The sequence below is a fragment of the Anopheles bellator genome, chromosome 1 (genome assembly GCF_943735745.2).
Source record: "Anopheles bellator chromosome 1, idAnoBellAS_SP24_06.2, whole genome shotgun sequence".
NCBI classification, from domain to species: Eukaryota; Metazoa; Arthropoda; class Insecta; order Diptera; family Culicidae; genus Anopheles; species Anopheles bellator.
The window spans coordinates 11,164,462-11,179,179 of record NC_071285.1 but is presented as its reverse complement, the minus strand read 5'-3'; the positions used below and the strand labels follow the sequence as shown (position 1 = coordinate 11,179,179).

The following is a 14,718-nucleotide window of genomic DNA, read 5'->3' as shown; positions in this document are numbered from 1 at the left end:
AGCTCCTTATTTTGGCACAAAATGCTGCACGACCATACGGGACGCTAGTCTTCCGTTAGTTTTCCATTTTTAATTAAATTCAACAAAACGTCGAACCAACGACGTTCTGCTGTCCTGGCGGTGATCGATATCGCCGACGCAAAACGAAACGACATAAGTTTGGGCTACACGCAGCCCGCTCGATAGCATCTCGTCCGCGATTAATGGCGCCCCGGTCCTGGCATTCGCATCCGCAGAGCACACATCAGGAGCGCGGGCCGACAAATTGCGGACAGCCGGTCGATGTAAATATATAATAGCAATGTTTCCGCGCACGAACGGCCGTAAGTGCGGTCAATCTGTGTGACCCCGCCGCCATCAATCCCTCGCCCAGCCCGGTCCGATCCGACCCGATTTTCGGTCCGGGCGCGGTTTCGCCGGCATTTTGCGGTCCATCGGGATAGTTAATCAAACGCAAAATTGGATCTCCCCCGAGAGCGAGAACCGGCGCGGCTTATCGAGGGACGCCGATCTCCTGGATTCGATTCGACCGCGGCGCGGTTAAAAATGGCCCGGAGAGTCTGGAGGGTCCGGTCCTTCGTTGTTAACATCAAAGTTCGCCGGGGTTGGGCGAGAAGATTTACGAAGGGCCGGCGGACCGCCACAATCTCGATGATGTAACTTTCATCGAGTCCGTCGGGCCTAAACGGCCCTGTGAATTACGCAATGACGTTTCACGATGCATCGATCGCTATCATCGTTGTCGAGGCATTGTCGAGGTCGAGTGGGACCGTAATCGGCACAAAACCCGGGAACCGATGGTAGGGTGTCCCGAGTCTTCTAACTTCAACCTAAAACCGGAAGCCAATAAATTTATTAGATTGCAGATAGTGCGGCCGGCTAGCTGCTTAATTCCGTTCTCCCCTAACGCACCCAGTCAGACGTAAATCAAATAGAGCGAACTAACTGTCGCCGGAGTTAGTTGGAACCGAATTTTCAATTGTTTGCCCGGGACAGAAACCTCACCCGAGGGGGGCTTCCGGTCGACTGCGGCCGGTAACTTACCCACGTTTTGCTGGACGGGATGCGCATCAAATCGTGTCGAAAGATCGGCCATTCGTGTCTCATTATGCTCCGACCAACCGACCGACCGCTCGGTAGTGGTTTTGGAAAAGAAGGGAAAACCAAATTATGCGCCGCGCGCTTGAAAGCGGAAGCAACAAGGCCTTCAAGGTCCTGGCTCACGGTCCCTGTTTTTATACGCAAAGTTTTCCCTCTCGGCACGGTGAACTGGAAGCGCGGAAACTTCACCGAAAACTTGGGTATGAATATTTATCAGCCATTCCGGTTTTTGCGGAACGGACGATGAAATGGACGTAAAAGTTTCGCAACAAATCGATGACTCCTGGCCGGCCGGCTCTCGTTCCTTTAGGGTGTTCCGGGCGTAAACTATTCGCTTTTCGGCCGATCGTAACTCATAAGTTCCCGATTTGACGACGGACGGGGAAGTCAGAAAGAAAGTTGTCAGGCGACCAGCCGCGATCGTTTTGGTGTCCTTCGGTAGTTCTTGACCGAAAAAAATGCAGAACTGACAAAAAACCGGTAGTTTCTTGCTGCCACCGACGTTTAATATTAATCAAACGTATTCCGGACCATACCCGGAACCGCACCATTAATGGGTGAGCTATTAACCCACTCAAGATAGGGCAAATTTGTGGTCGCATTTCCCAAAATAGTTTCATCAATCGGATTTTTCCAATCATAAAATCGCTTAAATCGTCGTCGTTGAGTCGAAAAATATCATTCTAACCAGCAAACCACATATCCCCACCCGACTCTGGTGGCATGTTTATGAATCTGTAGCTCCCAATCTGTAGCCCGCCATCAACGGATCGGTCCGTGTTTTTCCCGATCGCTCCGACAACAGACATGGATACACTCCCTTTAACGATCTTAATATTTCATTATCCGACATCAGACCGGCGGTAGTGTGTTTTGTAAATGTTTTGATTTATCGGCACTGCCAGTCGGCGCCTTTTTATTGCAGTTCGACGCGCGGCCATCGTCGTCCGGGGCGGGCATAATATGTTGGCGCAATGGATGGAATCGGCTGAGGTCATGAATTTTTGCCCCGGCGCTGGCGCCAGACGGACACACGGATACGGATGGACAGGCAGGCTGGCAGCCGGATACGTGATGCGATCTGTGGTGCCCGCCCGTCTCCGGTAATCGTAATCGGAAGATTTATCGACGTTTGATTCGTGTAGCGCTCGGGAGTCATGCATGAGTCACAACAACAAGAAGCTTTAGGCGAGCACAGCATTTTAATGGTGCTGCTCTGATGACCGGGCGACGGAAACCGGGCCAAGCTAGGGCACGCGGAGCAGTGGAAGCGTTCCCCGCACAAGGAACTTTAATTAGAGTTGCGTTCGACGTGCATCGCAAAAAGGGACAAAAATTGAACCTCATTCTTGGGCGCCAGTTTGCGATGGAAAGTTTGTACGCCACGAGCGGAACTCGAACACCAGCCGGAACCAGGGCGGAAACCAGCACCGGGAATGTCGACGTGCCTTGCGATTCCGGCTGCAAACGTTGGAAATCTGAAAAGATAATTATCACGTCCTTCGGTGGCAAATCCTCCGGTGTACGTGGTACATTAGCTGCACCAAACACACACACTCGCGCGCGGCCATGGGAAAGGATTCCGGTTGTCTGTTTGTGTTGGCCCTGTTGCTTTATGCGATCTGACAGCACGCCGGGACCCCCGCTTCGGTGTGGCTAGTGTGTTGTGTCGTTGCCAATTTTCGAACCAACCATAAGTGTTTGGTGTTTTTCTTGCGAAAGCTCCTTCGGAAGTTTGGCGGCAAAAGTTGATCCGAGCCGGGAGAAAGCGTAAATATGTGCCAAAGGATTGGGACTGGAATTTTAATGCATGTCCTTAAGGGGCAAGGGCCCCGTAAGCCTACCACACGGCTGTCGAGGGATTTAAGCTGTTGTGCTCCACGTTGGTCATCACGTTTCAGTGATCCGATGGTTCGTGATAATAAACTACATCGCTGGCGATCCGCTTTATGGTGAGTTTAATTTATGCTCAAGCGCTTCTACTCCATTTTAATTTGAAGCTTATCATTTTCACAATTGACTATTAATTGGCAACAATTAAGAAACGTTTTAGGTTTCGGGCTGTGGGTCGTTTCGGTCCACTCTGAGCCACAATTGAAATTCGTTTCCCGCTTGGTCTTGTTTATGTTTATCGTTTCTTTTTTTTTGCTGGACTTGGATGTTACTCCGAAAGGGGTGAAGTACGCAAACATGATTCATGTTTGGACAGGGAGAGAGAGAAAGAGCGTTAGAAAGGGAGAAAAAAAGGAACTGATGTTTACTTTCGGTCCAACGGTGCGCACCGCCAGAAGACGACAGGTATCAGTAATTTGCATTAGCCATCGTTCAATGGCATTTTATGGGATCAGGAGGAGCGCTCTAGGCTCTAGGAGTCTTAACTGCTGCCACTCGCACACACCCTCCCACACACGCGTTGGAAGCCAGCTAATTTGAAATGCAAATATTTCAACATCTCGTGCCCGTGGCAGAAGGAAGTCTGACTGTGGCCCGCTTGGCGCTTCGGAAAACATCTGCACCCAAGCACCTAACGCCGGGGAGTTGGACTTTTCCCATGTTTGATGATGCAAATGCACCCCTTTTCCGGCCCCGCCCCACATTCCGGGCGTACCGACGACGACTCCGACAACCGACCTTTGCTCGGGGAATGTTACCATGGCTCGCCACGGCCTCGGCCTCTTGACTTGGTCCGCCCTGATCCTGATGGGTCGAAACGGGGCTGTCGCTGAGCGCCGAACGATTACGGAAGGGCTCTGACGATCAAACGGCCGAGGGCCACGGGGCCATCACGGGGTACTCTTTCATTTCAATTAAATGTCACCGAAAATTGGTTCGTAATAGTCTTTAATTTCACTTTCCGGTCCCGCTTACACACATCGGAAAGCCATCGGAAGCCAGAGATCGATACGTGTCGTGTCGAATTTGCATTCGGCATCGGCTTCGACCGACCGAACCGGAAGTCTTTGCGGTGCGGAATCACGTTTAAAGTTGAAGGCGACCGTGGTGTGTGGTCCGGATCCGGCCATGCTGGGAATGTATCATTCCTGACGCCATGACGTGACAGCACGGAACGGGAATCGGGTGTTGCCAAACAGAAGCCAGCAAGGACACGGTGGCCGCAGAAGCAAAGACAATGTTATCGTTTCGAGACTGGAGTGTCTCGAGCAACTTCGAAGACGGTACATCGATTACGAAGACGCGCTCGGGGAGAAGTGCTCGGTCGGGCCGAAAGTTGATTAGGAGTCATGACAAGACCTACGAGGAGCTACGATCAACGTTGGCTAACCACCCCCGGGGCCACCCCCGTGCTTCTTATCCTTGTGTGTTCCGTCCGGTGTGCGCTCCGGGAAGCCGCACGGACACGGAGCTTGTTGATGGAGCTGAGCCGAACAAACCGATGCCCTGGGAGTCGTACGGAGTCTGTTCACTTTTGATTAGGTTATTGGAATCACTATTCTTAGCCTTCGGGGAAAGGAGGGGTCATGAGTGGAACCTGCTGCCCCACCGGGGGGCGCCAGCGACAAATTGTTATCGATCTCGCCCCACTCGGTTCAAGTCGACTCCTGGCGGCTAGCGGAATGTGATAACATGTTGTCGTCAATTACGAATCGGTTGACAGATCTTTCGTCCTCGATACAACACATGTGTGGATCGTACCGTCCCCACCGGGACTGATTATTATGTAGAGAGCAGACCCACAAATCGGTTGCCAAGGGGGTTTTGATCGACCGTTACCACTGCTAGCGAGTGTAGAATTTTAATTGACCGAATTCGTTCGCCTGGAAGTCACAGAGTCACCGCGCTGCCAGGATGTGATTCGTTCCAACAAAATAATTCTAATACTGGGAGGCATTTAAAGAGTCTCCCGCTTAATGGAACTCACGAAGCAACGCGCTCCTTTTGACTTATAATTTCTCCAGAGAAATCGCAAAGTTATGGCATTTCGAACCGAGTACGACTAACGAGAGGCAATTCCGTACCATTCCCACGGGGGCCCATAAACAACCGCGAAACGGAGGAAAGTAATTTCGACTGAAGCTAGCTCGCTAGCCTCTTGGGTGGACCCGGGGCTATACCTCAAGAAATTGCGGGAGCTCGCTGAGCCACTGGGACCGAGCCACTCCGGAAACGGTAGCTTTTCGTCAAACCTGTCAATAATTCACTGTGTCGCATCGGCCCCCACAGCTTGTGGTCAGTCTCCCGTCTCAGCCCTCGAAAAGGGGAAAAAGGATTCCAAGGCCAAGTCAGCAGCTCTGGCCATCAATCAAACGTACTCCACAGGCATCAATCGTTTCGACTTGAACTAGCAGGGTAATCTATGCTACCGAACCTACCGCCACGAGGCGGTCCAGATTGTTTGGTGCTTCGGTGGATGGCCAAGGGTCCACAGCTATAAATAATGGAATGACCAAAGGTAAGGTTATGTGCTCTTTTCTGCCACTTACCGTAAGCCGTTTCCTGGGCGGTGAAGAGGAAAAACAACAAAATGTGGTACGCAAAGTTGGCCATGCTGCCTTGAAGATCTGTCACTTCTTCCGCCGCGTCGTCAGAGTTGAACTGCACGCCCTGTTGCTTCGACGGCTCTTAGTCGCGGCTCCCGCAAACCTCCGGCTACGGCACTTCGAACTGTCGTCCTCGAGCGAACCACCTTTAAAGGACGCACGGGCGCATTAAAGACCCGGGAGTTGTAAAGTGTTTTCGATTCGTTTTCCCGTTTGTGTGTTTTTAATTCTCGCACTCTCGCGGTCACAGCGCTCCAATTATCTCACCACCACCACCCCCCGGGGGCGCACTGGGGGATTTAATTCCCCGGTACCGGAACCGAAGGAAGCGGACGGACGGACGGAGCAGCTTGGGTAAGTGAGCGAACTTGATGAAAGCACAGCAACTTTACGGGCGAGCGGCACACTACGGAGCAACCGTCATAGCAACGCACTCACACGCGGTTACATACACAGAGTAACAAACCACAGGCTCCTTGGCACCTTTTGTTTTATTCGTTCGCTCGCAAAGCACAGCACACTGCGCCTTTGGAAAAGTAAAGCAAGAAAAATAACACACAAGAAAAATGGGAATGGAAATCACTTGCTGGCCGGCCGGTCGGCCGGAGCACGGCCGCATAAGGACGCAGGACGCGGGGCTCACAGGACACTCCAGGGCAGACGGCAAACAGTGACACACGCCGCCGCCTAATGGGGGACCGGATGATCTTCGGCGTTTGTTGTCTTTGAGACCTTTATTTTCGCTCCACTTGCTCCCTATTTACCTTTTGTTTATTCGTTTGCCGTTGTGTCTGTGTTTGTGTGCCATTTCCCCTTGTTTTTCACCTCCTTTTCTGCCGTGTGGCAGCCCCCTTTTGCCATCGTCGCCCCATTTGGTGCCTCATTTCCTGGTTGGTATTGTTTTGTTACTATTTTTTATCGTTCTGTCGTCGTCGTCCTTTCGAGCCGCTTAATCGCCACCGGGAGGTGGCTAATTCACCACGTTGTCCACGTTGGCAGTTTTCGGTGGCACACAGAGTCTCTCGGGAGGTCGTCAAGCGAGCGAGCGACCGACAGAGAGAGAGAGAGAGCGAGTGCTTAAGACGAGCATTAACGGGCAAGATGGTGTGAAAATTTATGATGATGTAGTTGCAACACAGTTTCGGTCGTGTGCACTTGATTGTTTCCGTTTTCCCATTCATTCACCCGTCGCGAGGGGGGCCAATTTATTTTTGTGCATTTTATGTAAACTTTTCTGTGTGCGCGTACCAACATCCTTTGCTCTGGCACGTCGCTGGCCCGGGCTGCTACGAAAGCTAAGCCGATTTTAAGGACTTCAAACTTTTTTCGTCAAGCAATAAATTATGTCAAGTACCCCTTCCGAGTGTAAGTGTTGGCCGGGCTTTGGACCGTTAAAAAGCGACTGCCGTTTGTAGTCGCTCGCAGTCGCTTTTGATTTTGATCATAAAGTCAAAAGATTGTTTCTACTTGGGCGAAAGTTCGACAATTCGACTGATCCCCCCCCCGGATTACGGGTCGCTTCAACGCAACGAAGTTTCACTGCGTCGGGGTTCGGAAGTCGTGATGATCGTCGATCGTTTCGCTGTGGGAATTGTGGGGCCGCGCACATTAAAGAGTGGAAAATATTGGGCCACCGGATGTGGACCGGACCAATTTGCCGGCACGGGTTGCCGTTATCGGCAGCAGTTTAAATGCATTAACCTAGAAAGCACAGGCAGCCGCTTTAAGCAGCCGCGTGTCTGCAGCGGATGTTACGCTGGCGCGATCGGACGTGCATGGGAGACGTGGCCTAGCGGCGAGCACCAGGCGCGAGCGGACATTAATGCGGAAGAATTATGATATCTGGCAGTCACATCGCCCTCACGAAACGTGGGCACCGGGTGATGCCGGTCTGACCTGCCAGGCGCGGCCAGGCGCGGCCAGGCGCGGGGCAAGATTTAAGGTTCCTAATTTTCATGCCTCGACAACCCTCGGGGCCAGGACGGGCTCCACATTTTATGGGCATCTGTCGTTAAAAACTGGTACCACGCCGGGTGCCTTGTGGCTGGCCGACGATTTCAAAGCGAACTTTGTGCCAGGTCCTCAGCCACAACAACAAAGTTGAAGCCGAAGAAAAGGGGTACCACACGGCTTCACCGAACGTGGCATAAAATTTGCAACAAAAATGGGACACCGGAAAAGCGAAAGGGCAAAACTAGTGATGTAATGGGGCAAGGTGAAACCGAAAAAGCTCGGCACGCAACCCTCTCACGCATTGGTTGCCGGTGGACCCCTGGTAAAGGCTGGCCATCCACTTACGTGCTTTTAGTTGGAACCGTTTGCGTAAATGCCACCGAGTCGAGAGCTTCAATGGTTTTTTAATTTGTTTTCCTTCCGTACCGAGCATTCGGCTCGGCCAGCAGTGGGCAATTAAAAAAGTTTATTGCCAAAAAACCGTCAAAACCGCGGGGCAGACCGGTCCATTAATCTCTACGGCGGGCTCCCCGCACATCCGGCGCTAGGGAATTGCGTTGCGCCGAAAAATGCACCGGAATTTGCGATTGTTTTTATCCGGCCGGTATTTTGGCGGGCGGGAAAATCGCTAAGAATTTAATAAGCAACAAATTCGCCGCACGAGATGCCGATAATGCCCGGCACGTGCACTGGGCTGTGCGTGCGGCCCGAGATGCGTAGGCTAAAGGTCATCAGGACGAAGCGAAGGGACCGCGGGCGCACAAACGCATTCCCGAGTACGAGGACGTGTCCGGCTTGGGGTTTTCTTCGAAGCGATCGGGCGAATAGAAACGCACTGAAAGTTTGATTTAAATTCTCCACCAACAATGCGACGAATCGTCTTGTGTTTTATAGTCCAGCCCCGCGAGGTCCTTCGTCAGAATAATGGAGGAATCGAACCGGGTGGATTGTAACACCATGTTCCGGGAATCCTTAATCAACACCTTGTTAATGTTTCCGGCGAAGTGAAATTAATTATCTTAAGTCCTACCGCCAACGGGACTTTAATTAGTGGCGATTTGTGATAAAGGATTCCTAGGATACGTGATAAATGGCGGCAAAAATTGTTCCACTTCCAACAATACATTATGGACGAGGCCCCGGGCCCGGACTGTTGCACTACAACAAAGTGTCCCTTCCACGTATTCCCGGGCTCAAAACTAGGCTTTTCCGTTCCTTTCGGAATCTTCCTTCCGGCTACATGCATTCTCCATTGTGTCCTGGTCGTGTTGGGGCGGAAGCCCAGCAACCTCGGGGGCATAATCAACGCGCCACGAGGACACCGAGGAATGAAAGTCAATGAATTTCCGCAATTCCGTCCATTCGAATCCATTTCCTGCCATCGGGTCGAGGTTAGGAGTAGGTGCTTCGTTTGGATTAAAATTGCACACCCAACGGAGGGCGTCGCTCGACGACGTAAGAATCAATCGCTCGGCTACTGCATCGGCAGGTCGGCGGAAGTAGCTCGGCTGAAGTGCCGAGAGGACAGTTGCCTCTTGCCACGACACTTAAACCCTCCCCAGTGCGGAGGACGAGCGAAGGTAGCGAAGAGGAAAAAGAAAACAAAAACGGGGAAGAAAATAGAATCCTCCCGGTCCCGGGGAAAATGGTCCAGCGTCCTTCGTCGTCGCCGCTCCAGGAAGCAATTTGCTAACGGTTGAGTAATTCGCAAAACCCACCCGGTCGGCAGGATAAACGTGATGGGCACGTGCCACGCGGCGCGCCGCTCTAAACGGTGGGGTCCATCCATTTGAAGAGGTTTTATCGGCGCGGATTAAAGTGACTCTCGGTTCGGCGTGTGGCCGAAGGCAACGAATTGTGTGGCAACGTATTTACCCAACAGCGGCGCCACCGGTGTGTAAATTCATTATTTTCCACACTAACAAGCCGACCGACAATGGCCGTGCGTGCGAATTCTGTCACGGCATTTTGCAAATTTGCAGAAACGCAACGGCCGTAGGGGAACGACCGGCTGTCTCCGGCTCCTTGTAGAGTCTCGGAAGAATGGCTCTGAACCGGTCCGACTCGGGCGAACCCGGGGGATGGCTAGCTTCTTACGGTTGCATCCGTTACGGCCGTTTGTTGAGATGTGGGGAAAATAATGATGCAATTTGCTTCTGCTGTTTCCACCCTAAGGGTGGGCACAAAGCTTGGCCTTTTGTTGTGTATTTTTTTGGATTGCAATATTGTCACCCCATTGCTGCATATGAAGATGAGCCACATTGGCAGGGAACACAGGATGCTGGCCGGAAGGCAGTAACTCTTTGGGAGGTTTACTTTGTGGAATGGAAATAACTTAAGCGTTACGCTTGAAATGGAAACCATTTTGTTTCTATCATTTGCTGATTGGGTTGCTCAATTTGCAGAATTTTGGGGGATTGCATCGATCACATTGACTTCTAATCAATCGGCTATCTTTTCGTTCTAGGCCCGACGTAACGTAAAAGATTCCTTAGCAATACATCTCACCTCCAGAGTAAGAAATTACTTTGAACAATGAACCAACAAGACAATCCATGCGGAATCGCAACAAATAACCAGTACGCTGCCCAAATGAGATCTACTCCGCTGAGCCATAACCTTAATTCGAACATCTTAGAATGAACAGAAGATTACTCTCCCGATTACGCATCAGTCACTCTAAAACTCATCAACGCCTAATGTAAAGCATTTGATCCAATAACAGATAATATCAACATTATAATACAAAAATGAATTAGAGAAGCTCCATGCTCAAAATTTCTCAAATGATAACGACAAGAATAAAGCATAAGGCGTGAGTGTCAATTCATAGGCACAGCAAAGTATCTCCCTAAACAACTATTCTCGACTCTGCAGTCAATAAATCCAAGCAAGCACCCAAACGCCGCTGGGTGTAACAGGAACGTTGCCTAAGAAGCGTATCAAATGTTTAAAGTGTGTAAACACACTTGAGAACGCTCGAAGGCGAAAAAGTTTAAATCGATCAAATCCCATGCCATCGAAAATCCCATCCCGGTTTAGCAGCATGAGAGAGTGAAAAGATGATTTGCAAAATGGATACGCCTCGTCGAGCGCACTAGGGCTAAGCCTACTCGGATTCCTATTTCATCCATCGCATCCAAAAGAAAACGAATAAAAAACAAAAACCCCCATGAAACAGGATGAAGTAAGCATCTTTTGCCGGGCGGCCCCGGACGAAAAGATATGATGGATTTAAAATCATTAAAAGAGGAGTCGCCCCACCGGGCATAGGTTGCGATTACGGGGAAAATATGTTTACCGTGTGTTGGGTCAAATCCCGCCCCGTGAGCTGGCTCTTTGGCCGGCGGTGCTGGAGGGCTTTATCGATTATGTTCTGTATCGATTTTTGCTTCCTGAGAAGGAAGTACGGACTCGGTTCAAAAATTTTTTACGTTTTTCGCAAGTCGGTGTAGGTTTCTTTCCGACTACATTCCACTTCAAACGTATCACCACACCAAATTATTGTTCTTAATTAAGATAGAAGCGGCGCTTGAAGGATCAAGATCAAACATTACCATTCTGATCTGAAAAATTAAAGTCAAGAAACGTAAAACTTGAACCATAAGACCCAAGCGGCACGGAACCGTGCCCTTGTAAGGTCGGCAAAAAAAATCACAAAGTTTACTTTCTCGTCCTTGTGGACTTACTTCAGTGCCGGGGCGCAGTCGAGTCTGTCGTCCCTTCCCGTCCCCGGGTTCCACCGGCGAGGCGGATAATTTTGAAATTGCAATTCGGTTCCGCGAGCGAACCGAAGCGAATGCCAATAAGGAACAACTTTTAATGGAAGACTTGGATCGGGTTTGGAGCCTGGCCAGTGGCACCCAGTGTCCAGTGGGGACAGCGTACTTGTTGGCCGTTGCTGCGGGCCGATGGTCGAACCTGTCGAAAGAAAACTTTCATTAAATGATAAGAGTGCAACGTCGGCCGCCCGGACATGGGAACGTGTAATGAGGTATTCTTCTTCTTGAGGTCGGCGGCCCGGTCCGAAGGATGCTTAAAGTGGCACCGGGGCAACGTGAAGACAACATCCCGTGACGGTAATGAAGCCGCTTTCATGAGACGGCCTTCCGTTCCGTGCCGAAACCGGCTCCTACCGACCTATCGCTGATTTCCATTTACGGGGCACACGGAGGGCCAAGTGAAATCATTACCGTAATGATGGCTGGGACCGCTTGTTGTTGGTATGGCTCTGCTGGTTGCAGAGCTTTCGGTGCCACTCAGCGATCCGTTATGTCGGTGGAAATTATGCTACAAAAGACACGACACATTAGTGAAAGGACCACATCGGGACACATCAACCCCGATCCGATCTGAGCACCCGTTATCTTGAAGCGTTTTCCGATAACGACACGGCACTTGGGTGAACAAATATGTTTCTAATGGTGCACTTTCACGGGACTCGCTCCAAGAAGACGTCCTTATCGTTCGCTGCGATAAGGAATTAAATAAATTATCTTCACCATTGACCGTAAACCGAAACCCCAACCATTCGGAAAGTGTCTTTGCCAATTTCCCAAACAGAAAACGATTGCTTCCCGTCGGATGGGGCAAATCGAATTCTAACGCGCCAAGAAGATTAGTGTACTCGGTCGTCAAAAATCTAATTTTTCCACCCGCTTTTCCCAGTTGCCGTTGATCAGATTTTGCATCAAACAGACTGCTGCTGCTGCCGACGATCGCGTGGCTCTCGGGCCCGGTGACTGTGGCACGAAATCCCCAACATAAGCTCACACCGTGAGCGTGAGTCCCAGAAAGGGGCCCCAAACATACACGCCCAAGCCCGGGACCGGGAAAATGGAATTGGAATCGGAGGTGTTCCGTTGGTGGAGGTGGTGTTTTACTTTTTTATGCTGCCTCCCAATTTTCGGCAACATAATCAAACGTAATTGAATTTTTACACTCCGAGTGCTTCGTGTGCAATGAAAGTCGTCGACGTCACGGCCCCACCGGCGTTCATTCTTTCGGCCTTGGCAAACCCGGTCCGCCACAAGGATTACACTCGGAAAGTTCGGAAGAAAACCGAGCGAGATCAAACCGACCGGTGGGCTTGGCGCTTCGGTGGATCGAACCTTCGTCGGCAATCCTTCCGGCCGACTGACAGGACATCACGCCAAGGCTTGACGGTTTCAGAAAAAAAATCGGCCCAGCACTCCGTCAAAAGTCAGCGACACGCCAACACTTTTTCGTGAGGGGAGACCCCTAAAACCCTGGTGCCGGTGGTGGCTCTCACGCGAACCATCGGTTCTTTTTCCAGGTGGCGTGAAAAGGAACCAGCTACCGTGCTCCTTGCCGTTTGTAGGGAAAATCATCAACCAGCAAAAAGCGCCCCGTAGCTGGGGTGGCCACACCGCACCGCTCCGTCTTGGGCAGAAGTGGAATTGATTAAACAAATATTTTGCTTATGAATTATGTCAACGTTTCTCTCGCCATTTCCGGCGTTGGCACCGCGACGTCGGCGAGGTTCGTGAGACGCCGAGCCCGGCGAAACATTACCGAAGTAAGCCGACAAGGATTGCCGGGCGACGTTTCCGGTGAATGAAAATTCACGGCAACGGGCGGAGTGGCGAAAATTGGCGCCGATTTTGGGCGGCAGATTGGCTCTCGGGGGGGCTCTCAAGTTAATTTGCGGCAGAGCAGATCTAATTACCTGCACACTAATATTTGCCTCCGCCACCGATTTAACGGTGAACCGTTTTTGGCATAATCTTACCATCGCTGCGGGATGGCAACAATCCCAAGCTCCGTCCGAGGTCCCGATTTCACACTCGATAAGCTTCGTGAAAAGTATGTTCCGGGCAGGTAGCTCGTTTGAAACAATAAAACTCAAATAAAAAGCCGACCATTGATAGACCATCGGTAACTACTGGCGCTCGTTCTCCGACCATAAGAAGCACAAGAATTGACAACAAACAATAGGGGAAAGGAACGGAGAAAAAACATGCTGCTCACAGAGATGCTGGAAAAGTTTTGAGAACAAAAAAGCCGGGAAAAAGGAGCAAACCCATCACCGGCAGCTTGACAGGCCTTCAGGGGGCGGGGAGCGAAGGAAACCGGGGTGCGGCCACGCACATTGAAAAATGAACACCGATAAATTCAACAACTCTCGCGCGCGCCCGGCCAGATGGAGTGTTCGATATTGTTGTTATGATCGTTACGGAACGCTGAACGGCGCACCATTATTCATCTTTTGATCTCCGACCGATCGAACCGCCGGTTGTGACGTATTGGGACGTAAAAGTTTTCCCTTCCAGCCCCCGTGTTTCACGGGGAGGAGTTTTCCAAGTTTTTCACCGAGCTCCTACCAACCCAGTTGGAAGTTTCGCTTTCCCTCCTGGGAACGCCCGCTGTTCGCTTCGATGGACAGACTTTGTCCGTAAAACGCAGCGCGCGCCTAATGGTGAATACTATCCTTAATTTATCTCCATCTTCGGTTGAGGTAGTCGATTGTTGTTGTTGTTGTTGTTGTGTGCCTTGGCTGGTGGTAAATGGAGCAGCTTAGTGTAATGAGGCTTATTGTGTAAGTGCCGTGTGCCGTGTTCCTCCTGGGAGGTGTTGAAAAATTTAGCTAATTTGTTAACACGGTTCATCAAATTTAGGTTGCGGCAAACACCCTGATGGTACCTTCGGAAGTTATCGTCAGTTTCTTAATCATTTTCCTAGGTTGATTTATTTCTCAGTATTTTTAGGAGCTACTGGTTGTTGCCAACATTGTTTGATTGTTTTGTTAAAAACTTCTATGTTTCACTAAGTTTCGGTTTGTTTCAACTTAATTTTGCTGCTTTTCTAATCGAACGTTTAGTTTCGTTAACGCTTATCCTTTTGTTTCCTTTGTAGTTTTGCTTACGATGATGATGTGGACCAAACAATTAGTGGCCCCGACGCCGAAGCTTTCAAAGCGCCATTCTATTTCGACAACATTGATTGATTATCACGTCACGCGAGTGACTCAATGACGCGCCCTTTCGGACCAACCGACGGTTGCAGCGGTCCCGTTTCGAAACCTATCCCCTTCCCTGTTGGGTGCCCTTTCTTTCTGTTTTGTTTTGGAACTATATTTTTAACAAACGATGTCGCAGTTTACCCGAACAATGGCCACACGCGACGGACGGTGGACGTTCCTCGA

The 14,718-nt window shown here is 50.6% G+C and overlaps 1 protein-coding gene across 1 annotated transcript in view; it reads right to left on the bottom strand.

The window, feature by feature from the left end:
• The window catches only part of LOC131214976 (protein amalgam-like), a 47,277-nt gene extending 41,655 nt beyond the window's left edge, over positions 1-5,622 (bottom strand). Inside the window, exon 1 of the mRNA XM_058209331.1 lies at positions 5,544-5,622. Coding sequence (XP_058065314.1) covers positions 5,544-5,607 — 64 coding nt within the window. The 5' untranslated portion in view covers positions 5,608-5,622. The remainder of the gene's footprint in view (positions 1-5,543) is intronic.
• Between the last annotated feature and the right edge of the window lie 9,096 nt (positions 5,623-14,718).